Source organism: Colobus angolensis, unplaced genomic scaffold (genome assembly GCF_000951035.1).
Source record: "Colobus angolensis palliatus isolate OR3802 unplaced genomic scaffold, Cang.pa_1.0 Scaffold475, whole genome shotgun sequence".
Classification (NCBI taxonomy): domain Eukaryota; kingdom Metazoa; phylum Chordata; class Mammalia; order Primates; family Cercopithecidae; genus Colobus; species Colobus angolensis.
This window is the reverse complement of record NW_012118210.1, coordinates 1,162,621-1,188,477: the sequence shown is the minus strand read 5'-3', so window position 1 is coordinate 1,188,477 and position 25,857 is coordinate 1,162,621. Positions and strand designations below refer to the sequence as shown.

Genomic DNA, 25,857 nt, shown 5'->3' with positions numbered 1-25,857 from the left:
AGCGCCAGAACCGCGAGCGCGGGCACGCAAGCGCGTGCAGGCAGAGGCCAGGACCCGCCAGGAAATCTCAACCGGGTAGCCCCCACCCCACTCGAACGCCGAGGTGGCTCCACCCGCGCGAGCCCCGCCGCCTCCGGCGCCTCCTGCGTCACGTGGTTCCGGGCCAGGTGACGCCAAACCTGCGATTCCCAAGCGGCAGCGCGGCCTCCTGAGCCGAGTTGACGCTGGCGCGGCGGCCATGTTTGTTGAGGGCACCTGGCTTCTCCTGCTTGCGCCGCCACGTGAGCCTGGAAGTGCGCACCCACCTGGCTCCAGGAAGGAACACGGACCGAGCTCGCGTGCTGGGCCCCACTCCCAATGGGGGCGTCGGCCACTCCATCGCAACCGGGTCCTAGGCATTTTGGGGGCTCATTTTAACAGAAGAAACACGCTGGAGAAGCTTGTCAGAGGTGACAGCTGAGAAGTACTGCTGCTGGGGCTTCTGCCTCCAAACCAAAGTACTTTCCACTGCATTGTCCTGGGCCCTCCATAGAAGATGTGCTGTCCTTCTGAAGAGAAAAAATGATTGCATGGCTTCTGCATATTAGCATATTAGCCTAGTAGAGTGTCCAGAGTCACCCAGAAAGATTAGGGCTATAAGAAAGTAAAGCTAATTTAAAATATTAAAGAGGACTTCCAGTTATAATTAATCCTGTGTATCCTGCTCCTTCTCCAAACCTTAAATAACGGTAAAGCAATGACAAAGGGAACAAACCCACAAAGGCAAAAAGAACGAGAAGAGATGACTGCAGACCGGTTATACCAACACATTTTTGGAGGACAAGAGCAATAACTTACTCACTCCTTACAGCGTGGCAGACATTGTTCTAAGTGTTTTACACATTGTTCAATCCTTTAAACAACCTAAAAGGGAGATATTAAGTATACGTTATAGATAAGTGAGCCATAGAAAGGTTACCTGAACACAAGCACCCTCTCTGCAGACGGAGGTGTCAGGAGAACTGAGGAAACTGCCTGTAGAAGGGGATATTTAGCCCGTGATTCACAAAGCAGAACCCCAGAAAGCTTCAGGTGCCTTGAAGGTAGAAGGGAGGACAGGCAGGATTGAAAATGTAAATTGTTCAGGCAGAAGACTAGTTTAAGATGCTCAAGACAGGGCATCAGAGGGATTCCAGACACACAGACTAACAAAGGACGAGAGGTGCCATCATGAAGTTTTCCTACTGAATAGAGCAATGCTAGCAGCCACCTTCTCTGCCCCTCCCATAATGCAGGCACCCCTCCACCGCTCCCCACCACTCTCTTCCCATAACCCTATTTTTCTCTGAAGAAATAAGTAGACGAAAGACCCTAGAGAACTGGCTCGGCGATACCAACATTCAGCATCCCCTGGTGTGAGCCTCACAAACACAGAATTTCCCAACATTTTTGTTTGGTATTTGAAGGAAATGGAAAACGGGAAAAAGTGGTCTCAAAAAGTATTCTATAACTAGCATCTTCAAATAAAAGATATTTCAGCTATGAAACGAGGATTTCTTTTTTTAAGAGGAGACAGCAGAGCACAGGAAATGGTTCTTCTTCTTCTTTTTTTTTTTTTTTTTTAATGAGACAGAGTCTCTGTTACCCAGGCTGGAGTGCAGTGGCCGGATCTCAGCTCACTGCAAGCTCCGCCTCCCGGGTTTACACCATTCTCCTGCCTCAGCCTCCCGAGTAGCTGGGACTACAGGCGCCCGCCACCTCGCCCGGCTAGTTTTTTGTATTTTTTTTTTTTTTTTAGTAGAGACGGGGTTTCACTGTGTTAGCCAGGATGATCTGGATCTCCTGACCTCGTGATCCGCCCGTCTCGGCCTCCGAAAGTGCTGGGATTACAGGCTTGAGCCACCGCGCCCGGCCAGGAAATGGTTCTTCTATAGTAAAAATGATATCCCCAATTTTAAAACATCAATATGAGTTGGAAAAATTTAGAAAGTAGAAACAGATGAAAAATGGAGCAAAAACAAAAGGATCCAGTATCCAATTAACAGGAGTTTAGAAACAAAAACAAAATGAAGAGAAAATTTTTCAAAAACCTAATACTAGAAAATTTAGCAGACAGAAACGTTTTTCACAGTGCAAGGGCCCAGAGTGCTCACCACAATAACTATTAAGAAACCCACACAAAGGAACATGGTTGTTAAGTTTCAGAACACAGCAGATAAGAGAAAAACTAAGAGCTGCAGAGGGGAAAAGTTACAAAGGACTTGGCATCACATACACAATAGTATCAGGCTTCCTATCAGCAACACTGGAATTTAGAAGGGAGTAATGCTTTCAAAATGTGGAGATAATTTATTTCTAACTTTGAGTTTTAAAACCCAGCCAATTCAGAGAGAAAGCAAGGAGAATAAAGATAGTTTCAAACAAGCACCTAGCCTGGATTGGAACAGGAGGACAGGGGGTTCTAAGAGAAACTTCTAAGAGAAACTTCTCTGAGGTGTGGGGAAGAGAACTGATACAGGCTGCCTGATATCTGACTGATGAGGAAAACAGTAAGCAGAGGGTGTTAAATTTCTGTTGGGGGAATCTGGCAAGAATTGGTGACAGCTACACAGAAAATAAAGTAACCAAAAAAGTGGGCTGGGCGCCGCCATGGCTCATTTGTAATCCCAACACTTTGTGAGGCCAGGACAGGAGAATCACTTGAGCACAGGAGTTCAAAACCAGCCTGGACAATGTAGTGATGAGATCCGTCTCCACAAAAAATAAAAAAAATTAGCTGGGCATGGTGGCTGACGTCTGTATTCGCACCTACTGCAATGGCTGGGGTGGGAGGATCGTTTGAGCCCAAGTCAAGGCTACGGTGAACTGATTTGTGCCACCTCACTCCAGCCTGGGTGAGAGTGAGACCGTCTCAAAAATAAAAATAAAAATAAATAAAAGCAGTTATCACTCCCAGGAAAGTTGTTCAGAAAATGTAATAGTAGTACACTTAGTCATAAGAAAAATCTTCAACATGATTTAATTGAGGTAGGGAGAAGGAAGTCAGTGTGATACGAGGATTCTAAATTCTCATCTTGCACAATGGGAAGTCTGGCAGCTCAACCCCAAGAATCCAAGAAAAAGGCATATAATCTGACTATTTTGAAATACGGAGGCAAGTACCTGATGAAATACCTAAGAAAGTCAGAAGTGATGGCTTTCAGGGAGTAGCACTCACGTGTTAACTTTTTAAATATGCTCATATTTAGGAAGTTATCAGTTAATTGGCAGCCAGATATTGCTAGTTCCATAAGTTTCTTGAGAACAGGGTAGAGGGAAGAGCTCTAAATTGAAGGAACTGTGTGAGGCAATGTGACTTTCATACAGAACCACCAGGACTGGTTTTCAGGAAATTAGGATTCTAATCCAAGGGAACTCTCAACTCCTATATGTTCTTGGGCAATTCATTGAACATCAACTTGCTCTTCTTTGCAATGGGGGGCTCAGAGAGCTTGCCTACATGGACGAGTAGACTCCTGAAAAAAAGGTGAGGTAAATACTAAGAGTTGGCAGTTTCACTCTATGAAGAAAATTGAGCAATAGATGAAAACCCTTCAGTGTTCATTTATCACCTACTTGATGTCTGAGAGACTGTGCAAGGTAATTATCTCAAGGTCGGGTTTTTTGTTTTTTTTTTTTCAGGGATGCTTTAGTGTATCAGCACTTGATAATTATAAGGCTCTGTATTAGTCTTCTTTATTCCCCATGTATGTGAATTTTAAACATCTCCATGTTTCATTGCTAATAACTGCTTTGCAAATTTAAATTCATGGTTCAGTAGGGAACTGGGAAGAAGTAGAACAAATGGAGTTAAAATGTTTTAAGGGTTAGAAGATACAAAAAGAACCAAAAGAAGGGAGAGGCTGTGAACATTAGGAACATTATGATACTTAAGCTAAAATCCACAGGCTGGAAATGGTTCAAGAGTTTTGGAATGTTTAGGGATGCAGTGGGTTGCTACATCAAAGAACTCTTTCCTAAGAACTGGGACAAAAACTTAATTTTAAGGTTCGTGGAAAGAATACACAGAACAAAGGAAGAAGTGTTGTAGGCAGCTTGAACTGGAACTGGGCTTTGCATTTAATGGGGGCAGGAGGCAGAAAACAGAACCTGGATCAAATCTGGTTCCGCTGATTTCTCCTCCCTTTATTCTTTAGGACTAATTTTGTTGGCACACAATAAAAACCTACATGAGTCTTCCTTACCTCTGAAATATTATATGCCTTTAATTTTCCTTGCTTTGATTTGTAGAATTTTGACATTGCTTTGGTCTTTTGATACTGGACATTACAGAAGGACTAAACAAATTCAACAGCAGCTAACAGAGTAATTAACTATTAACCACACCAGCCTTTAACTTGTGTTATCAAATTTAGTCCTTAGGAAACCCTGAGATATGGCCAGGCAGAGTGGCTCATGCCTGTTAATCCCAGCACTTTGGGAGGCCAAGGCGGGTGAACCGCTTGAGCTGAGGAGTTGGAAACCAGTCTGGGCAACATGGTGAAACCCCGTCTCTACTAAAAATACAAAAATGAGCCGGACATGGTGGTACATGCCTGTAGTCTCAGCCACTCGGGGGGCTGAGCTAAAAGGATTGATCACCTGAGCCGGGGAGGATGAGGCTGCAGTGAGCCAAGATCATGCCATTGCACTCCCGCCTGGGTGACACACTCTGTCTCAAGAAACAAACAAACCCTGAGGTAATTACCTCGCATAGTCACTCAGCCAGTAGGTGGAATAGCTGGGACTTGACTTCAAAGACCCTTTTTTGTTACTATGTCCGCTTTCTAGTGTGCTAAAGTGAAAATATATCAGAAGCCCATAAGAGAGATTATTAGACGAGGCCAAGATAAACATCTTGAAACAGGAAGTCAAAGTTACCATCTTTCATCTCCTATAATGCTTTTGCCACCTAAAACAAGATATAGGTGTTATAGTGATGGTAGGTTAACAGAACTGGGGACCCTGAGAAAAATCTCCAAAATAAGATTCTTTTGCCCTTAACTAAATCTTAGAATATTTTGAGCTACATTTAAATCATGGAATTGCCCACTATACTTTCACATTGGTAAGAATGATTATGCTTATAAACTCTCCCTATGTTCTGTAAAGAAAATTAATGATTTTATCCTAAGATGCCTTAAAAAAAAAAAACAAAAACAAAAAACTAAGCACTGCCTTCACGAGTTCAGATACTTAATTATAACTTTCATTATAGTTAAGGTACTTATTATACTGAGATTACATTAATGAATTAACAAGAGTCTTAAGCCATAGTTTTGACACTTACATATTAGAATTTTATTTCAAGCACTTATGCTCATCCTTGAGTTTAAAAAGTCTAACAAAATCTAAGAACCCAGGTTCCTTTAAAACCTACTTGTGATGGAGACACCAACAGGAACCAGCAAACCATTGTTCATTTACTTACATATTGTATCTCCCATGGAGACCTATTTGGCTTACCACTCTTCACAGGCCTAGTACGATCTCATAGAGCACCCTAGGATTTCACTGCCTTATGGCACCTAAAAGCACCTATGCTTCTTTTCTTGTCCTATGAATCTGTGAAAGTCTGCAGATCCTCCCAGCTCTAGAAGCAATGATGTTTTTCACCAAAATCAGCATTTTGCTTTATGGAAACACAGGCAACATCTGATAGTGAAGGGGGCAATAAGATTTAACTTAACCAAAATTGCTTGACAACGAAAAAGTGATTTCATCATTCTGCTTTGCAATGTAGTCTTCAGAAATCAACTGTGATAAAAAGCAGGAAGTAACTATTAAAATTTTAGCAACTCCTAAAAGGCTGGAAGGTGGGTTTAACAGTTTATTAGGATTTAGAAGTGTCATTTTAAAAACAGTCGATTTAAACCATGTAGAAATAAGTATGCAAAAAGTCTGCAAAACAAAACATACTTTAAACATGTTTAAGTAGATAGATTATCTGAAATTCTGGATTTTTCAGTCACTTCACTGTTATGCTATGGCAGCCAAGTAATCCTTAACTTCAGTTGGAGTAAGTCTTCTAAATCCAGCTTCATTGCAGATTCCAACTTCTATGTTATCCTCTGTCATTTGCCCTTCAAAGCTTTCCTATTGAGGATGGAGGAAAAAAGGTCAATTTTCTAAGCAGTTTATCATGAAATCATTGTAAATCCAGTTGTTGAATATTTAGCTAACCTTTAGGGTTAAGATGGCTGTATGAATGGCATCTTCAAGTTCCAGATCTTCATTATACCTGAAGAATTGAAAAAAAAATTACTTATATCATTGTTTATATTCTTTATTTAAATACAATGACAGCAACAACGTAAGTTTTTAAAACCCTGAACATCTTAAAAATACTAAATTACACATTCTTTTAATCACCTCCTTGTAGCTGTCCCAGATAAAAAAACTGACAATATCTGGTGCTCAATTCCCAACATCATGAAGGGTATGACCCTAAAATGAGTTTAGTTTAGGAAACTTTTTTCTCTTTTTTTTTTTTTTTTTTTTGAGACTGAGTCATCTTGGCTCACTGCAGGATCCACCTCCTGGGCTCATGCCATTCTCCTGCCTCAGCCTCCCAAGTAGCTTGGACTACAGGTGCCTGCCACCATGCCCAGCTAATTTCTTTGTATTTTTAGTAGAGACAGTTTTCACTATGTTAGCCAGGATGGTCTCGATCTCCTAACCTTGTGATCCACCTGCCTCGACCTCCCAAAGTGCTGGGATTACAGGCGTGAGCCACGGCACCCAGCCAGGAAACTTCTTAAGTATAAATATTTTAACAATCAGGATGTGGTGGCATTGTAATTTTTAAAACATAGAAAAATCAGAACTTTGCTAAAATCTCATCTTTTTCTTATAAGCTAAAACATAACATGTCACTTCCTACTGATACCAGTGTGGACAGTGTGAATAGTGGCTGGGTCGTTTCTTTGGTTCTCCCCATCCCCTACTTTCCTCCTTCCATTGTCAACTGTTGCTCACCCTTCCCCGACTCCCCAGCCCCTCCCTAGCTCCTTCCTAATCTCGGTGCCACCTTTTCCTGTTTCCCTGCCCAGCCCCAGTGTTAGGGTGAGGCCTGGAGGAACCCCGGGCGCTGTAGCAGAGAAGAAAAGACAAGGATGACCCTCAGTCCACCAGCCCAATCACTGGGTTCACCACCTCCATAGCAATGAGACTGATGCTGCTCACCTGTTCTGGCCACACACGGCCCGTGGCTGACTTGGCCTTCAGTGGCATCATGCCTTAGGGGCTTTTTTTTCCCTTGAGACAGGGTCTTGCTCTGTCACCCAGGCTGAAATGCAGTGGTGCAATCTTGGCTCACTGCAAACTCCACCTCCCAGGCAGGTTCAAGCGATTCTCCTGCCTCAGCCTCCCGAGTAGCTGGGGTTACAGGCGTGTGCTATCACTCCCCGCTAATTTTTGTATTTTTAGTAGAGACAGGGGGGTTCACCACGTTGGCCAGGCTGGTCTCGAACTGCTGACCTCAGGTGATCCACCCGCCTCAGCATCCCAAAGTGCTGGGATTACAGGCGCAAGCCACTGCACCCAGCCAGCCTTACGAGTATTTCTAAATCAGTGTTTGCAGAGACGGCAAACCTATGCTATGCCAAGGAGATACAGGAGACTGATTTGGAATCCTTCTGGGTCATGAAGATGCTGTTTGGGGTGCAACACTGAATAAGGATGCCATGAAAGCTGCCACAGCAGCTGCAGATTTCACAAAGTGTGGGATGCTATCCCAGGAGATGAACTGATGACCCTGGCTCATAAAAACATTGTCAAGACTATGGATTTCATGGAGGATAGTAATTATTTGTTAACCAGGGAACAGGATAAACTGTTACGCATATATGACTTGAACAAACCCGAAGCAGAACCTGAGGAAGTTAGTGATCACAGCTCTGATATAAAAAAGGCCCTATGGTGCAGTGTGGATAAACAGATTCTTTCTTCTGATGACAAAACTGTTAGACTCTGGGATCATGCTACTATGACAGAAATGAAATCTCTAAATTTTAATATGTCAGTTAGTAGTATGGAATATATTCCTGAGGGAGAGATTTTGGTAATAACTTATGGCTGATCCAGTGCTTTTGACAGTATAGTAAGTTTGGAACCAATTAAATCCTTTCAAGCTCCTGTAACCATTAACTCTGAATCTCTTCACCTTAAGAATTTCTTTTTGCAGGTGGTGATGTCAAACTTGTCAGTATGATGACAATAGTGGAGAAGAATTAGAATCCTACAAAGGACACTCCAGTCCTATTCACTGTGTGAGATTTGGTCCTGATGGAGAATTGTATGCCAGTGGTTCTGAAGATGGAACACTGAGACTGGCAAACCGTGGTAGGAAAAACATACAGCCTTTAGAAATGTGTGCTTCCTGAAGAAGATAGCAGTGAGCTGGAGAAGCCAAAAATTGGTTTTGCAGACACAAGAGAAGAGGAGCTAGAAGAAACTGCTTCAGAGAATTCAGATTCCATCTATTCTTCAACTCCTGAAGTTAAGGCCTGAGCATCAAGCATGTGCCACAGATAATATACAACTGGACTAGAACAAGCAAGCAGAGAAAAACATCAGCTTTCCAGAGTTACTCTCTGCTTAAGGCAAAACCAGTAATAAATAATGAGGAATATGAATTAGCTCCATTGCTGGAACAAGTAACTTGGTGTTACCTGTAAGTGAAATCTCAAGAGGATCAGATGAAGGGAGGTTGAGTTATCCTCTTGTAGTACAATGGCCTGTCATCTTTTTAATGAATATGTACAAGACAACATCCGACTGCTCTTATTACAATTAAAAGCTCTTGCAGCTGTTTATATCATTATGGAGAAGAAAAATATATTGGCTTATTTGTCTGACTTTCCCTTAAAGCAGAATGTCTTTGTTGTTGTTGTTTTTGGCTTTGGTTGTAAAGAGGGAATACATGATAAAGTAACTGGTTTAATTTCTCTTTCATTGTACACTGGTTCTGAACATCTAATTATTTTTAATTGTCTAAATAAAATGCCTCTGAAACAAAAATAAAACAAAATATATCATGTAGTAACAATGTGAAATATTCAGAAGACTCATTAATATAAAAAAGAAAAATGAAAAAGTACCTTAAGAGCCTAAGATTAAATTTACCATTTAAACCCAGGCCTAAGATTTTTAATAACCTTAACATTACATGAAAAATGTACTGTGAAGGCTCATCTGTTAAACGGAGTTACAAAATTTTTTATTATTATTCAGACATGAAAAAATGAAATCCTGTCATTTGCAGCAACATGGATGGAAATGGAGGTCATTATGTTAAGTTAAACAAGCCAGGCATAGAAAGATGAATATTGCATGTTCTCACTCATATGTGGGAGCTAAAAAAAGTGGATCTCATGGAGGGAGAGAGTACCACAGTGGTTACCAGAGGCTGGGAAGGGAGAAGGGAAGAAGAAATGAAGGAAGTTGGTGAAGGGGTATAAAAATGCAGTCAGATAGGAGGAATAAGTTCTGTTGTCCAATAGTACAGTCAGGAAATTATTTTTCTTCTCCCTATTTCAGAATAGCTAGAAGATCTGCAATGTTCCCAACACAAAGAAAAGACAGATGTTTGAGGTAACGGATATCCAATTACCCTGATTTGACACACTGTATACAGGTATTAAAATATCACATATACTGCAAAAATATGTGCAACTATTACATATCAAGAAATACAACATTTTCCTCTTCAAAAGCTTGGAGAGTTTTGAAGGACTACAGTAACACTGAGACTAGAATACGGCTGGAAATAAGTGAGAGCAGCTTGTACTTGGGCACCGACAGATTTTTACATAGTGCTCCACTTTTTATCAAGCACATATATCAAATATTTAATATACCTTCAACTCTAGGCATTTGGTTTCACAAATTTTTTTACTGTCGTAATGTAAACTATTATCATTACATCATTTAAAAATCTGTCTCCCCAAATTTTTTATTCCAGATTCAATGTTCTTTTTCTCTCTCCTAAAATGGCAGAAAAAGTGAAGTAAAAAGTAAAACAAACAAAAAAAAAAGCATTTAGGAAACCATAGAATGTAGAAAGAGAACTCCTTAGGAAATGAATATTAATTACCACTTGATATACTGAAGGCTAGGAAACTAGGAGGAAGATAAGTTTTTGATTTATCTGTAACTAGATTAATATAGAGTAATACAGCAAGTTTCTTTAGTCCCATGATATTAATTACTTAAAGAGCACCAAAAACCATAAAGTGAGTTTGCTAATGAATGCAGTTACAGTGAGTGAGCCTACCTTTTCTCAAGGAAAGTTTTCCCATTCACATAGTTCTTTCCCATTGCTGTAGCTTTCCAGGCAAAGTAAGCTCCCTAATCAGGATAGAAAGAGTAAAGAACAATATTTTAAAACACAAATACAATTATATTGCCCTGCCATTTAATTTTTAGCTTTATTAATTGTTCTCTAACTTTGAAGGTCACAGAATATTATTAGAATGGAAAACGTCACAGAATAGGTTATTTTTTTAAGAAGGCTAGAAGGATGGAAACCAAAGAGGCATGAAGAAACTTCTGGAGGTTTTGGAAATTTTTGATATCCTCATTGTAGTAATGGTTTCTTCAGACATTTACATATATCAGAACTCATCAAACTGATGGGCTGGTGATGATGCAATTAAGTGTACATAAATTATGTAACAAAGCCAATTAAAAGAAATTGAGGTTAACTTAAACAAATAATCAAGAGTAGTATTTTAGCTTCACAGACTGAAGCGATTTAAAAGTCTCTCGTATAAATCTGAAAAATGGTGACCAACTCTTGATCATTAGTGAATAAATTAAAAAGAGAGCATCTCATCAGAAAAAATACCAAAAGAAACATAATCCATTATGTTTTAAATGAAAACAATTGTTTTTTAGATACAACAGAGGAAAAGAGGACAAAAGAAGACATCTGGATTCCAGAAATGGTGGCTTCTGCTACCTTCTGAAAAGGAAGATAAGAGGACTTGTCATTTAGCTTCGGAAACTCAGAGATGGAGTAACAACACTATCAAAGTTCCCCAAATACTTATTTTTTCTGATTTAAGTAACAACCAAAATATTTTTCTTTTGCCATCTCAGATTTTAAGAGTAGATCATAAGGTCTGCATGGAGTGAACTCGTAATTATCTAATAATCCATAAAACATGAAAGATCATTTCCTAATCTTGAATTTTGTCTTAAGGTTCTGATAGCAAATGCGACAGATGTGGAGTAGTATTATCCTTTACAAACCCCTTCTATTCAGATACCATTCTTCTGCATTACAGCAGACAACTCACCCAAGGTACCAATTTCACAATCATTTTTGCAAAACACTGAATTCAAGATAGATTAATGTTTTTGCTGGAAAAGTCACTCAAGTCAACCCCAAGATTCAACTGACGGCAAACATCACAACACTGTCCTCCAGATCCACATCTTCAATTGCAATATTTCCCAAAGTTACAGGCTTAAATACATTTAATAACAACTATTTCAACAAATCACCCAAGTGTATGAAGTTAACGAACATGGCAGAAGACGGTAGAACTAACACAGCTTCCTTATCAGAAGACCAAATTACCAAAATTTTAAATATACACACAAAAATGCACGACCTCGTACTTTCTAAAGCCCAAGTGAAAAAGAAGAAAATACTGCTAAATTGTAAAGTTTTTATGGCTTCTATTTCTGTTAGATATTCAAAGAGCACTTTTAAAGACAAATCCCTCAAATACATCTACTGATACTTACAGATGGATCTGACTGAAATAAATATGGTCGTCCCTCATTCCAACCACAAATAAGTAAAGAAACTCCAAATGGACGAACACCACTGCAAACAGGAAAATGAAAATTACTTGGCATTTTCATGAAAGTCATCCTCAAGAATTTACCAGTACTCTCAAATAAAGCAAATTATCAGGCAAACTGAATTAGACTTGTAAGTTCCTTAAAAAGTATTTAACACCTTTCTGAATGAATCAATTCAAAACTAATTCTCTTTATAGTAGTGAGGAACGGTAGCCAAACAAAAAAAACATTTGGACTGAACAGTGTCACCTAAGACACTGGGGTTAATAAGTGTGGAGTAACAGTTAGTGTCCTAACAAAATAACAACTTTTAATTAATGCAGCTTTTCCACTAGGTTTACTTGTCACAAAATGACAACTTTCAATTGATGCAGCTTTTCCACTAGGTTTACCTATTACAAAATGACAATTTTCAGTTAATGCAGCTTTTCCACTAGGTTTACATATCAACAACGACCTATATGCTATCTCATCCACACCCAAAGAAGCTGGGGAATGAAAAGAAATATGAATGTGTCAAAGAGCTGCTTTCATCATGTGCTTACAATCATTTCTGGTCAGAAACAAATTTGAAAGTAGAGGCCAGGCGTAGTACCAACACTTTGGGAGGCCAAGACAGGCAGATCACTTGAGGTCAGGAGTTTGAAACCAGTCTGGCCAACATAGTAAAACCACATCCCTACCAAAAAAATACAAAAAAAAAAAAAAAAAATTAGCTGGGCATGGTGATGCATGCCCGTGGTGCCAGCTACTCGGGAGGCTGAGGCATGACCATCACTTGATCCCAGGAGGCAGAGGTTACAGTGAGCCAGGATCATGCCATTACACTCCAGCCTGGGTAACAGAGTGAGACTCTGACTCAAAAAAAAAAAAATTTTAAAGTAGCAATGATTTTCTGCCCATAAAGTGTTTTAATCACTGGCAAAAGAACTTTTTATATCTAGAAGCTGCTTTCTGCTATTATATGAGCAACAAGAAAACACATTTTTTTTCCTTAAGTAAATATTCTAGATCCAAATAAGATCAGAAATATTCATCATAGTGATTTTGTCCACTTGTTAGGCAAATATAGGAATGGTAAGTCCCATTCTATGTATACATCTACTCTTTAAAATGACGTCCCCCTACAATTCATGGCACATTTCAAGTAAAAAAAGCAACTTACCCTGACTGAGTATATTCTTGCATCACAGAAGCTACTCTCTGTACCAGCTGAGCTGTAGGAATGGGTTCTTGGTACACAAGATAGTACTGTTGAGCTAGCTTTCGAGCTCTGTGCACAAGCACTCTAACAAGGAAAAAATAAGATTTAATTACAAGGAAGATGCTCTACTACCCAAAGACTCATTCTTCTTTTACAGGCACGTACCTGCAGCACCAGTTTAACATGTATTGCTTTAATGGTGGCTACTGGATCAAAGCTAGTCTTACTCTAACATTGGATTCCAGTTGATATAGAAGAAAATATCAAAGCACCATAGAGTACCAGTTAGCTTAAAAGCAACAGATTTAATATACAAAAATGAGAACTTTATCTCACTCCACGGCTTCTTCAAGACTATCCCCCTTATCCAAGGGCAGCCACTTGTCTTTTTATAGCTCACCCCACTCCACACACGCATACAAGCACACATAAACACATACGCACACAATTCTGGGCATATTTTTCTCACTTCAGGTCACTACTTCCTGCAGACTGTTTTAATCTCTCTGCCTGTGCTTCAAAGAGTACCCTTCAGAGATTAAGAAACAGTAAGAAACTATTTGTAACTAAAAATGTAAAATTCGGCTGGGTGCAGTGTTTCACGCCTGTAATACCAACACTTTAAAAGGCTGAGGCAGGAAGATCACTTGAGGCCAGGAGTTTGAGACCTGCCTGGGCAAGACCCTGGGTTACTTTAAAGAGAACAACTCAGATGTGAAATAGGAGTGAAAATGAAGTGAAACTTTGCGTCTACCTATCTCGCTCCACAAAATCATGAGCAATAAAGTAATACTCCTTTTACTTGTTTAAATGACAGACACAGAAAGCTGTCAATCTCTTTCAACTTGCTGGTACCCTGAGTAACAAGATTATTCTCTCTTCCTGTGAAATATAAAGTGGGTGATTATATGAGCACTGGGATCCTGGTTGGCTGCCACACACAATAACTTGCAGTGGTGTTTGAGAATTTTGTTCCTTTGTGAAGAACAGGAAAACAGATAAGGTTAACTCTGGATGGCAATGCTTTCTTTTGTTGCCTCATACTTTTTAGAATATAGTTTATTATAACATAAATTGCTCTTATCATTTTTAAACTGCACTGGCGAAACCTAAAGCCCTTATGCCCAGTTCCTGGATAGTAGAAGAGGAATATGTCAGAAGGGAAAGTCCACTAAACAAAGAAAAGAGGAGTTATGTAATCTATCTACCTCCTCTTTCACATCTGAGTTATTCTCTTTAAAGTAACCTACACAGGCAAACTAAATTCAGCTCTCAATGAGGCTGCTATTGCTAAACAAAGCACACAAAAAAAGAGGAATTGGAAGATAAAAGGAAAACAACCTTGGTTTTTCTCCTGAAAATACAGATTACAGTCAATTCATGAGATGGTGAGAAACACTATAAAAAGTATAAAGTACCTGTAATCGGGGCCCATGCCACTGTACACCAAACCTATATGCTTGGTAATTGGTTCCACTTTGTGTACACTTCGCTCATCATACAGAATGGATTTCTGTTTTTTCTCAGTTGCTAATACCACACCATTTGCAGCTTAAAAAAAAGAGAGAGACCTAAATGTTTAATCATTTATAAGACTGTTTTAACAGCTTTCTATTATGGATGCGCTAAACTCAAAGTCCTTTATTTCCTTTAATTTATAAAACCTTTTCTTCCGGAGTCCTATTACCAAAATTACCTAAGAAATGGTAAGTCCATGTTTCCCTCACTGGTCATTAGTACTACACAAAAAAATCATCTCTACAGCTAAAGGTATTACATAATCTTTTGTAAGCACTCTAAGGATACCTGAGAGTTCACGTTTTAAAATAATGGATTTCTGCCTACTTGTCCCAATAGTCTCACAACATGAAATTTACAATAAATGATACAGCCTTTTAAAGTGAAAGACAACATGTTTAGCTTATGTTTTATAATTAAACTTTCCTAAATTATAAGGATAAAAACTGCCAGCAAGTAGTGACATAATCAGTGGAAAAAAAAAAAAAAAAGACTCAGTTTTCTGAATGAGAAAGACTACTATGAATATTACAACTAACAGATAAAGGTGTTATTATTTACTTTGAAAAGAAATGTGAATGATCTTAGATTTATTACTATTTAAACTCCAAACACTGTAAATTAACAAAAAATTATTAAAAATCATACTACTGCAGCTCTGTATAAATTAATTACTAATTAATTCCAAAATAATTAAGATAACTACTAACAGGCATCTGAAATGAATGAAGCATTTAATTACCTTTAATTCCCACTGACGGGGCTCCTCCAGCTACAGCAGCCAAAGCATATTCAATCTGGACAAGCTTACCAGACGGGCTTAAAAGAAACACAGGTATTTGTTAAGTTCACATATCATCCAGTATTTATTGTAAAACATTTCTGAGATAGTACAGACACTCAGGTCAAAGGAGTAGCTGGCCTTTGACCTCTATCATGAAGTGGCACAGAAACCAAGTTTACAGCTGGGCACAATGACTCAAGCCTGTAATCCCAGCACTTGGGAAGGCCGAGGTGGGTGGATTACCTGAGGTCAAGAGTTCGAGACCAGCCTGACTAACATGGTGAAACCCTGTCTCTACTAAATATACAAAAATTATCTGGGTATAGTGGTGCATGCCTGTAATCCCAGCTACTTCGGAGGCTGAGGCAGGAGAATCGCTTGAATCCAGGAGGTGGAGGTAGCAGTGAGCCGAGATCGCACCATTGCACTCCAGCCTGGGCAACAAGACCAAAACCTCATCTCAAAAAAAAAAAAAGAAAAGAAAAGAAAAGAAAAAACGAACGAAACCAAGTTTACAAGGCAATCAGAACATACTCCTACTGAAGCACTACTTTCTCTTTGTTTTTTTGTCTGCCACATGGAGCAGTGGTACTACTGTTGCTTCTTTTCACCCTAAGTTTTCTGTGCCTGTTTTCTCACCTGTAAAATGAGGACACAGTAACCACAACTAGTTTTCCCTATCAGTGGATTCCACAGGGCTGACCAGAGAACCTGAGTACGCCTTGACTTGGTATTTGTGGAAGTCCTGAAATCACCATCCCCTACAAGGGTCCTGTACCTATTTCAAAGCATTGTTGTGATTAAGTGAAGTAATTCCTATAAAACTGTCTGGCACAAAATCAGTAACAAGCACATACTGAATAGTAATGTTATTAAGAACATGTATGTGTTTGTTAAAAACCAAATAGCAGCATATATTTCAAGTGGGGGGGGTGGTTTTAGAACACAGACATGGCCTAAGACAAGAACACCTAGATATCACTCACAATTAAGTATTCTCTACATAATATACAACTATTTCTAGAAGCCACGAGATGGTCACACTTAACAGATCTGGTTCCATGGATTTGGTAGCTAAACACAAGTCTTAAACTGGCCTTTTAGAGTTATACTTTATTTCAACCTAGTTGTTTAATTAGAATCATCACAAACCAACCTAATTTCATAGATAAAGTCTGAGTGAAAGTAATTTGTCCGAAGTGACACAGCTAGATCCTTATCTCCCATCTACTACTGAAAATTTCAGAAGTCTGTATTTTCTCTTCATATAATTACAAATATTCCCTTGCTCACCCAAATCTAAACTCCATCCCTCCTTGCTCCAAACACATAGACTATGCTCAAACTTCAAAAACCTCACTCACAAGCTAATCCCTCCATCTGAAATGCATTTCTCTATTGCCCTGTGAACTCTTTTCCTTCAATCATGTCCTAACAGAAGTTGCCCTGACCCCTCAGATTAAGTTGAATATTCACTGATGCCTGTGATGTCCTGTACTTCCTCTTTGCCTAAGATGCATCATATCTGAATTATTATTATTATTATTTTTGTAGAAACAGGGTCTCACAATGTCGCCCAGGCTGGTCTCAAATACCTGGTCTCAAGCAATCCTCCTGACTTGGCCTCTATTATTTTTACAATGTTTGTCTTCCTCAATCAAGTCAGCTATGTTCAGTCAGGATTCCAGCACATAACCTAGTACCAGGAATCTACAATCATTTGGCTGATAGAGACACATCTAGACCAATTAAAGAAACAGACCTAAGGGTGACAGCTCTAAGGCTCTTGATATAATTAGTTAATTTGAGCAGAACAACATCAACTGACATTTAAATCAAAAAATTAAGCTGAATTTTTTTTCCTTTAATAGTCACTATTTCAATAATCATATCATAACTTTCTGGGTCCATCCAGCTTTCAATTATTGTTCAATACCTAATTCATATACCCCTGGGTAACATTTAAAGGCTCATATAAACTTAATAGTTACCTTTTCTCTGTTCCTATTAACTGTACTTACCTATCTTTACCACTGCGTGATTTCACTGCGTGAAAGCTCACTGACCTGTGAGCTGGCTGAGCAATCAACCATCTTTATATTCCATAATGCCACTGTCCCATTCCATAGCATCAGCATCCCTACATGGAATAACTGAAATAGCCTTCTATCTGGTTTTCCTTTGTCAACCTTACTTCTACCCCCAGTCAAAGTTACCTTTGTACCACGTCACCTCCACCTAGATTTTGTAAGAACTTCTTTGTTCACTTAAAATAAAATGTCCTTCTCTGGCCTACAAAGCCCTAGACGATTAGCCCTCTCCCACATCACCTCCTTGCTCACAATAGCACATTTGCCTCATTTTCATTCCTTTAAAAGCTCAAGCTCCTTCCCAGTTTCAGGGCTTTCAAACATGCTGTTCCCTCTGTCTACAAGTCTCCTTATTTCTAAATCTTCAAATAGCTGGCTACTTTTAATCCTCCAGTCTCAAAAATCACCCCCAAGCACAAGCCTTTCCTGATTACTCAATCTAAAGTCATATTCCTTTCTTCACCCTTTTTAAAATAAAATTCCTTAGTAAGAGAATTTATTAGTAGGCACCAATTTGTTTACTCATTTATTGTCAATTCCCCAACCAAATGTACTCCACAAGAACTGTTTCATCCTGTATGGTCTCTAGTCCCTTCCACCATTAGTTTAATTCTGATTACGAGAGGCTGGAAACAAATATTTTCTTTTTATTTAAAACAGCTGAATCCACTATGTTTAAAACAAACAAACAAAACATAAGTTTGGTTTTTTTAAAAAAAAAATTTTAGATATGGGGTATCGCTTTGTGACCCAGGCTGGAGTGCAGTGGCAGAATCACAGCTCACTGCATCCTAAACTCTTGGGCTCAAGTGCTCCTCTCGCCCTCAGGCTCCCAAAAGCTTGGATTACAGGCACATGCCTGGCTAATTTTTTAATTTTTTCAGAGACAGGGTCTTGCCGTGTTGCCCAGGCTAGTCTTGAACTCCTGGGCTAAAGTGATCCTCCTGCCTCAGTCTCCTGAGTAGCTGGGATTACAGTTGTGAGTCATCCTGCCTGGCCAAAAGTTTATTTTAATAAAGAAATTTGTTACAAAAAGATTGAGTCCTGAAGGTATATGATTGTTTTATGTTTTCGGCTCCACTAGGATTACACTTTCTTCGAGATAAAAGACCACATTTGCAGCCTGGGCAACATCACAAGATGCCTTTAAAAAAAAAAAAATAGCAGGCAGGGTGGTGCACACCTCTAGTTCCAGTTACTCCAGAGACTGAGGCAGGAGGATCCCTTGAGCCCAAGAGCTGGAGGCTGCCGAGTCCCTGTCTCTAAAAAAAGGACCACATTTGTTTTCTTCACAAATATGAAGAGTGAATACATCCTGCACATACTCTTCTGTCATATGGGAAACTTTTTATTGCATAATTAAATTAATCTTGTTCAAAGGTTACAAGAAAACTATTACGTGCACTCACTGCTTATTGAAAACTGCCAAGAGAAAGGTACTTTTGGAATTTAAGACATTATGTAATAGAAAGTGTATTATTTTTTGTTATCAGAAAAAAATCCAGTTTGAATGTCAACCTCAGCTATTCACCGATGACCTCAGACAAGTTATTTAATTTGTACAAGCTGTGGTTAGTTCATCTGTAAGAAGCTGAGATAACATTTATCACAGCAGTGGAAAGAGATGAAGCAGGTTAAGGTTAAGTTGTATCTATACAGAAAGTACTCAACAAGTTAGATCCTGCCTGCCTTCAGTTGTCAGGAGTACATTTGAAGTAAACTGGGCATTACTGATCCTTAAGAAAATGGGTTAGTCAGAAAACGTCCCCAGTCAATTTTTAAAAGTCTTCGGTGATGGTTTTCTCACATTGGGAGCTATGGTTCGCCTCAGCTGTATTTTGGAAAGGAAACTTATTATTCTAATCCCCTGTTCTACAATAGAAAAGCCTACACTCTTGTTTAAAGTAAACATCCCCCTCCACACACCAAAAAAAGGCCAAAACTCAAACTGTTGCCTCGTTGCTAGGGGTTCACAAAAAAGTGATAGGCGCTTTCGGTTTTTACTCCTTATGTTTCTAATTCGTGCATCGAAGAAACCGAGAGCGGGAGGTTTTGAAAGACACTAGTGACAAACGGAGACCAAGACTCCGACTTAACTGCAAAGCTGAGAGTTTTCCAAGAAAAGGGGATCCCACATATTTGACCACGATTCCGAGTTTCAGAAACCACTGCATCAGGTCCACTTGAGCCAGGAAAAAAAATCCTGGGTTCGGAACAGGCCACCCAAAGATGGTTAAGCTAAAACTGCCTTCTTTTCTAGTCTCCAAAGTGAAAGCGAATCCTTGGCTATGTGTCTCACCGTCCCGCAGCCCCTCAATCCTCCAGCAGCCTCCGACCAAGGAAGCTCCAGGAATCCCGGGCCGGCCTGGCAAATGACTTTGCAAAGCCGCATTTCCACCTCCATTCTCTACTGGACCCTCCAGAAGCACCAATCCCGGCGTCAGGATGGGAAAAACTAAGTCGACAGAGCTCCTGCAACCTCGACTACGCTGAGGACTTCGAGGGCCCCTTCCATACCTGAATGTAGTCAGCGAAAAGCTGTACCCGCGCTCCGCCATCTTTACCCGAAGAGCCAAAGCACATCCGCATACATGCGCACTGTGGCCGATTTTCTTTCATTTCCCCGCCCCTCGCCTTTCCTTCTCTCTCTCTGATTGGAGGAGAGTCAGAGCTGCTCCAAGAGCATGCGGGGTGTTGTAGTTCTAGAAAGGGAGGCTTGCCCGATTCTCTGCCTGTGCGCATGCTGAAAGCAGGGGCGGGACCGGGGCGGTCTTCCAGCAGAGAAAATGGCGCTGGCCATGCTGGTGTTAGTGATTCCGCCGTGGCCTGCGGCCGGGGGCCTGCTTCGAAACTACTGGGAGCGACTGCTGCGGAAGCTTCCGCAGAGCCGGCCGGGCTTTCCCAGTCCTCCGTGGGGTAGGTAAAGAAGGGCTCCGTGGGAGAGGGGACTGATGACGGGACCACGAGCGGCGTCGCAGAGGCAGCTTACAGTCTTAGCCCTCTGCCCGGGTTCTGATCCGCGGCCGCACGTCCGGGACGTAGTTCGTGTCATTCACATATTAGCGAGAACACAACGGCTGTTTTTGCGCTCCTTCCACCGCAAAAAAAAAAAACACAAAAAAAACTCTGCTTGTTCCATTCGTACACAGAATGTAACCCAAGCTTGTGTCAAAGATAAATCATAACCAGCCAGTAATTAAAGTGCTGAAACGGATTTTATTCAGTAACTACTGCAGGTAAAGAACTGAGCTCCATCCCGGTTCGTGCAGTGGTGACTTGGGCGTTTTAAAGGGAGAATGAGCGAGGCGGGAGTGTAGGGACTCTGTAGAGTCAGAGAAGTGTTGTACGGTGAAGTCAGTGCAAATGTGATTAGCCGGCTGTGTCTGCTAGCTCGCAGTTATCTTAGGTAGGAATCTATCCTCCCGCTGAGACTGGGAGACAAAGGCCTATCCTTCCTAATGATTAGATTTCGAAGGAATGGCTCTCAGGGCCTTAAGAGAAAGGCTTCCGAGTTAGTTGCAAGGGATACTTATTTACAATTATGTGCCCTTTCCAGGAAATGTTCTAAGGGAGTTCAGGGACCTACTATCAGGGGTATGTTGGCTAAAATAAATAGGAAAATGTCCAGGAAGCGTTGAGCTTTCTCAGGCAGGCACTTTAAAGGGGGGCCGAGGTCTGTTGAGTTCAGGGATTTGTACAGAGTTGTCCTGAGAGGACAGTTCTGCAGGTCTCACCTGGCATCAAGGCTCACCACTCTGTAGATCTGTCTTTCCTTTCTAGCCCTGCCCTCACCTCACTTCCCCCTTCCCCTCTCCCCTTCTACTCTTCCCTTCCCTCCCCTCCCTTCTTCCCTCCCTCCCTCCCACGCCGTACATGTTTTCTGTGGTGTTTGAGCTCTGAGGAGATGAATTCTGTTTCCCATGTTTCACTTGGAATTAATCTTAATTGGAAGTATCTTGGATGTTGAAACTGTCATTGCTTTGGCATTTACATTCTACTCCATTTCTAAGCAGCCTGAAAGTGATAATATCCAGAAATATACCAAGAAAATATATGCCACTATATGCCAAGCAATGTGCCAAGCTTTCTACATGTACTTCCTGGGATAATCTTGACAGCAGTCGCATTAGGTGTATACACTTTCAAACTGAAGCAGTAGGCTCACAGTGGTCCCAAGTTCACACTCCTGAGCCTGTGTTGTTAATCACTGGGGCATGCTTGGCAATACTTGTGGACATACTGAAAATAAATGCCAGTTGTTAGATATTAGAGAGCTTTGTGCATTCTTAAGAGTTCTTAAAATCAAAAGAAGTATGGCGGCCGGTCGCGGTGGCTCACTCCTGTAATCTCAGCATTTTGGGAGGTGCATCACCTAGGGTCACGAGTTCAAGACCAGCCTGGCCAACATCGTGAAACACAGTCTCTACTAAAAATACAAAAATTAACCAGGCCTGGTGATGCACACCTGTAATCCCAGCTATTTGGGAGGCCGAGGCAGGAGAATCACTTGAACCTGGGAGGCGGAGGTTGCAGTGAGCGGAGATCATGCCACCACACTCTAGCCTGGGTGACAGAGTGAGACTCAGTCTCAAAGAAAAGAAAAAAGAAAAGAAAAAAGTATGGCACGTCTAAGAAATGGCAAGGAAAGGGTAAAGGAGTCTCTTGATTTTTATAAGCAATTCATAGTCACATAAATACGGCCATACAGAGAAATGGTGAGCTGGCTCTTTAGAGAGCAGACAGGAATCAAGATCAAATATTGTGAAGAACTAAGTGACTTAAGGGGTTGTATCATAAAGGACCTGACTCAGTTTGAATATAAGAAAGGGCCAGTTGGCAGTTACATCAGTGCTGATCAGAAGTATATTCGGGAAATCTGTCTAGATTTACTTGTAAATTAATCAGGTATTTACTACCCACCAAGTGTTAATAGAATGTGGACAGTTGAGTGATTCTTTGCTTGTTTTGTTCAAGTTATGTGCCTATCAGAGTCCTGTATTTTATGAGATAAGAAGCTTGATGGAATTTCACCGATCTCTTTTCAGCAGGATCCACTAAGAAAAAATTCTGTGTTCCTTAAAATTGTATTGTATAAGCTTTAGTGTATTTTAATAGCTAAGGTATCCCATTATTGAGTTTCACATTCTCAATTTTATATGTAGTCTGTGTGTGTGTGTGTGTGTGTGTGTGTTTTACCATTGATTGTTAAGGAAAATGATATCTGTAAATAGTAATTTAGAAGCTCGAAACTAATTCTGTATCTCTTATGTTTTATTTCCTAGGACCAGCATTAGCAGTACAGGGCCCAGCCATATTTACAGAGCCAGCAAATGATACCAGCGGAAGTAAAGAGAATTCCAGCCTTTTGGATAATATGTTTTGGATGGCAGCTCCCAAAAATAGACGCACCATTGAAGTTAACCGGTGTAGGAGAAGAAACCCGCAGAAGCTTATTAAAGTTAAGGTAATGCATTGATTTTTGTGGGTGTGCTTTTCCTCAGGTCCTCCACTGAATAAGCTCATGGTAGATTCCTATAGCCTAGGAATGAATTATTCTCAGATTATATGTGTCTACTTTGCTCTGGCCTAAATGAAATACAGTATTCTCATTATATATGCCTGCTGTCCTCTAGCCTGAGTATTAGAAACACAGTCAAGGAAGGAGTGAGTTTGGAGACTGGGCAAGGAACGAGGCTGTGAGGTGCCTACATGACTTTTGAATTGTGAGCTGTATCAGTCTTAAGCTGTGTGAGTTTTGAACTACAGATGAGTAAACATCCTAACTATGGCAGAGCCTAGAATTAAAGCTAGAAGCAGTAGGTATACTGAATCTTGGGTTTTACAAGCCCTTACATATTTTTTTTTTAATCATTTCCCTAAGATAAGTAATAAAAGAGCTAACAACAATTAAGTGTCTATGATGTATCTCAGTGCCTTATGTTTATTATATCTCATCATGTCTTCACAATAGCCCTCCAAAGCAAGTAAGATATTCTTCATTTTTAGGATGGAGAAACTGAGGCAAAAAGAATTTGCCTGTGGTCACACAGTTATGAAACAGTAGATTTTCGAGCTCTGATTTTTGACCTCATGTTCTTTTGAAGATTTTCTTTGTGTTCTCCTGTCCTCAGACAATTTCAGATTCTCCTCTCTGACAACATGGATGTACTGTCTTCACTGATCTAGTAAAAAGAAAAATTACAATGTGTATTACCTCTGATCTGTTCGTATATGGTTTTAACAGTTAGGATTTCAGTTACTGTTTCCTTCATGGCGTTCCACAGCAGCAGCACCATACAGATGAAACTCAAGAACAGAAAACTGACTTTCATAAGCATCCACATTCTGTTAAGCAAAACCTTAGAACTTAAGCCAGAAAGTATTATTGAGTGATGGTTGGGGCTGAACTTAAATGTAGAACTGAAAAACACTTTATTACTTAAGACTTAACAGTAATTCATAAATTTGCTCAAGAGGACGTAAGATTTTAGGACTGAGATCTTGCACTGTTCTATTATGTGACTTTCCTGATTGCATTTATTCTGAGGGAATAGTTCTTATCCTATGCATTTATTTTCTTCCTTGAATTATTTTCTGTTACATACGGTATATAGTGTGTTATGTTGGGTACTTTGATCATGAAAAGAAGACCTACTAACTGTGGGTGTCTTCACACCTTCAGTTGTACATGCAATCCAGTTTCCAGTAGTGGAGTAAAATGAGAATATGGTTAGGCGAGTAATATGCAAGCCTCTTTCTTCCTTTCGGAAAAGGAAATTCTTTTGTTATCTGCCTCACAGACGTTAGTATATTAATCTTATCAAGTGTTTAAAGCTTCTTTAATGTTCCTGTTTAGTATTTTTCTTTGTATTTTCTTTCAAACCTATGTCTAGAATAAGTTGATAAATCTTTTAGTGGTTATAATTATTTTATAGTTAAAGTTGGAGATATATATATATGTATCATTAAAATACCCTAAGACTGTAACATAAAATAATTTTACATTAAGGAATAATCAGTGTTCATTTTTAAAAAGAAAAATTATACCATATACCAAACCTGTATTCTAGACAGGAATTTGAATTACACCGTGATAAAAAGAGAAAGCCGAGGAGGTCAACTTGTAATGTTCTTATCTTGTTTTCCCTAAGATAGATTGAAAGACAAAGGGAATTCACTTTTCCTTGGTGTCTTATTTAAGATGCTGAGTGTATGGGTCACTTAATTATGTTGGTGAATTCCTTATTTGATATTTAGTATTTGGAGTTAGGGGAAATGAGTTTTGTTTTTTGTTTCTTGTTTTTTGTTTTTTACATAACTACAACTGCTGTGTTTACGTAAAGATGTACTAGATTGGCTAAATTCTAGTTCTAGTTTTTCTCTAATTCAAACTCAATGTTGCTTGTCTTCAGTTAAAGCAAGATGGAACTAGATGATGTGTGATGACCTCATGTAGCCTGAACATTCTAAGAAAGTTAAAAGATAAGCATTGCTCCTGTCAGTGGTTATTTGTTCGTTATATTGCCTCTTGTTAAAATATGTTTTTGTTTATTGTTTTAAAGAACAACATAGACGTTTGTCCTGAATGTGGTCACCTGAAACAGAAACATGTCCTTTGTGCCTACTGCTATGAAAAGGTGCGCAAGGAGACTGCAGAAATCAGACGACAGATAGGGAAACAAGAAGGGGGCCCTTTTAAGGCTCCCACCATAGAGACTGTGGTGCTGTACACGGGAGAGACGCCGTCTGAACAAGATCAAGGCAAGAGGATCATTGAACGAGACAGAAAGCGACCATCCTGGTTTACCCAGAATTGACACCAAAGATGTTAAAAGGATAACTTCATAGTAAATCATGTCTCCTGAAATAGAGGAAGATTCTTTATGTTGTCGTGCTTGTTTTTAAATCATCAATATAGTTTAACACATTCTTTCTAAGCAGTTTTGTGTGGGATAATTTGGAGAATATATTATGAGTAAACTCTGAAAATTTTGTTTATCCAAAGGCTCAATGGATTATGTTTCTATTATATACAAGGTTTTAAGTAAACCTAAAATTTCCAGAACAAAAATAAAAAAATTAAAATTTATAGCAAGAATTCTGTTTTGGCTTTGGTTTTGTTTGCCAGTGCTTTTTCTTGGACACAAATACTTAACACAGATAACTCCATTTAAGTAAAACATGGAAATAGGTTATTATTTGCATTTTTGGTATTGTTTTTTAAGATTATAGTTGTGGCAGTAAGAAAAGTTTTGTTCTTATTTTTGTCTTAGCAAATTAAAATTGCTTTTGGAGGAAATTACTTCTATGAAACATACTAATTTACTTAGGTGATAGAAGTACTTCTTTACATTTTATATTAAATCAAAATCATATTCAGAATATGTGAGATAGCCCATGGTTTAGAAGAGAGATTATTAGTAAAG

General features: G+C 39.6%; 3 protein-coding genes across 5 annotated transcripts in view; 1 reads left to right on the top strand and 2 right to left on the bottom strand.

Moving 5' to 3' along the window:
* The window catches only part of LOC105523799 (chromosome unknown open reading frame, human C7orf25), a 3,153-nt gene extending 2,768 nt beyond the window's left edge, over nucleotides 1-385 (bottom strand). Inside the window, exon 1 of one of the 3 annotated variants that reach the window (XM_011958803.1) lies at nucleotides 306-385. The gene's annotated coding sequence lies outside the window, so the exon portion shown is untranslated. Of the gene's footprint in view, nucleotides 141-305 lie in introns of those variants that run through there. The other 2 variants (XM_011958804.1, XM_011958805.1) reach the window with 2 other exon arrangements.
* A 4,910-nt stretch (nucleotides 386-5,295) lies between these two features.
* Nucleotides 5,296-20,054, bottom strand: PSMA2 (proteasome (prosome, macropain) subunit, alpha type, 2). Its single transcript, XM_011958798.1, has 8 exons — nucleotides 19,949-20,054; nucleotides 15,300-15,376; nucleotides 14,458-14,590; nucleotides 13,001-13,123; nucleotides 11,776-11,857; nucleotides 10,295-10,368; nucleotides 6,202-6,259; nucleotides 5,296-6,114 (listed from the first exon to the last, which is right to left on the bottom strand). Exons 1-8 carry the CDS (start codon nucleotides 19,987-19,989, stop codon nucleotides 5,998-6,000), a joined length of 705 nt encoding a protein of 234 aa, XP_011814188.1. The 5' UTR covers nucleotides 19,990-20,054; the 3' UTR covers nucleotides 5,296-5,997.
* On the top strand, nucleotides 20,031-25,529 carry MRPL32 (mitochondrial ribosomal protein L32). Its single transcript, XM_011958799.1, has 3 exons — nucleotides 20,031-20,347; nucleotides 22,714-22,895; nucleotides 24,994-25,529. Exons 1-3 carry the CDS (start codon nucleotides 20,218-20,220, stop codon nucleotides 25,246-25,248), a joined length of 567 nt encoding a protein of 188 aa, XP_011814189.1. The 5' UTR covers nucleotides 20,031-20,217; the 3' UTR covers nucleotides 25,249-25,529.
* Nucleotides 25,530-25,857: the final 328 nt, after the last annotated feature.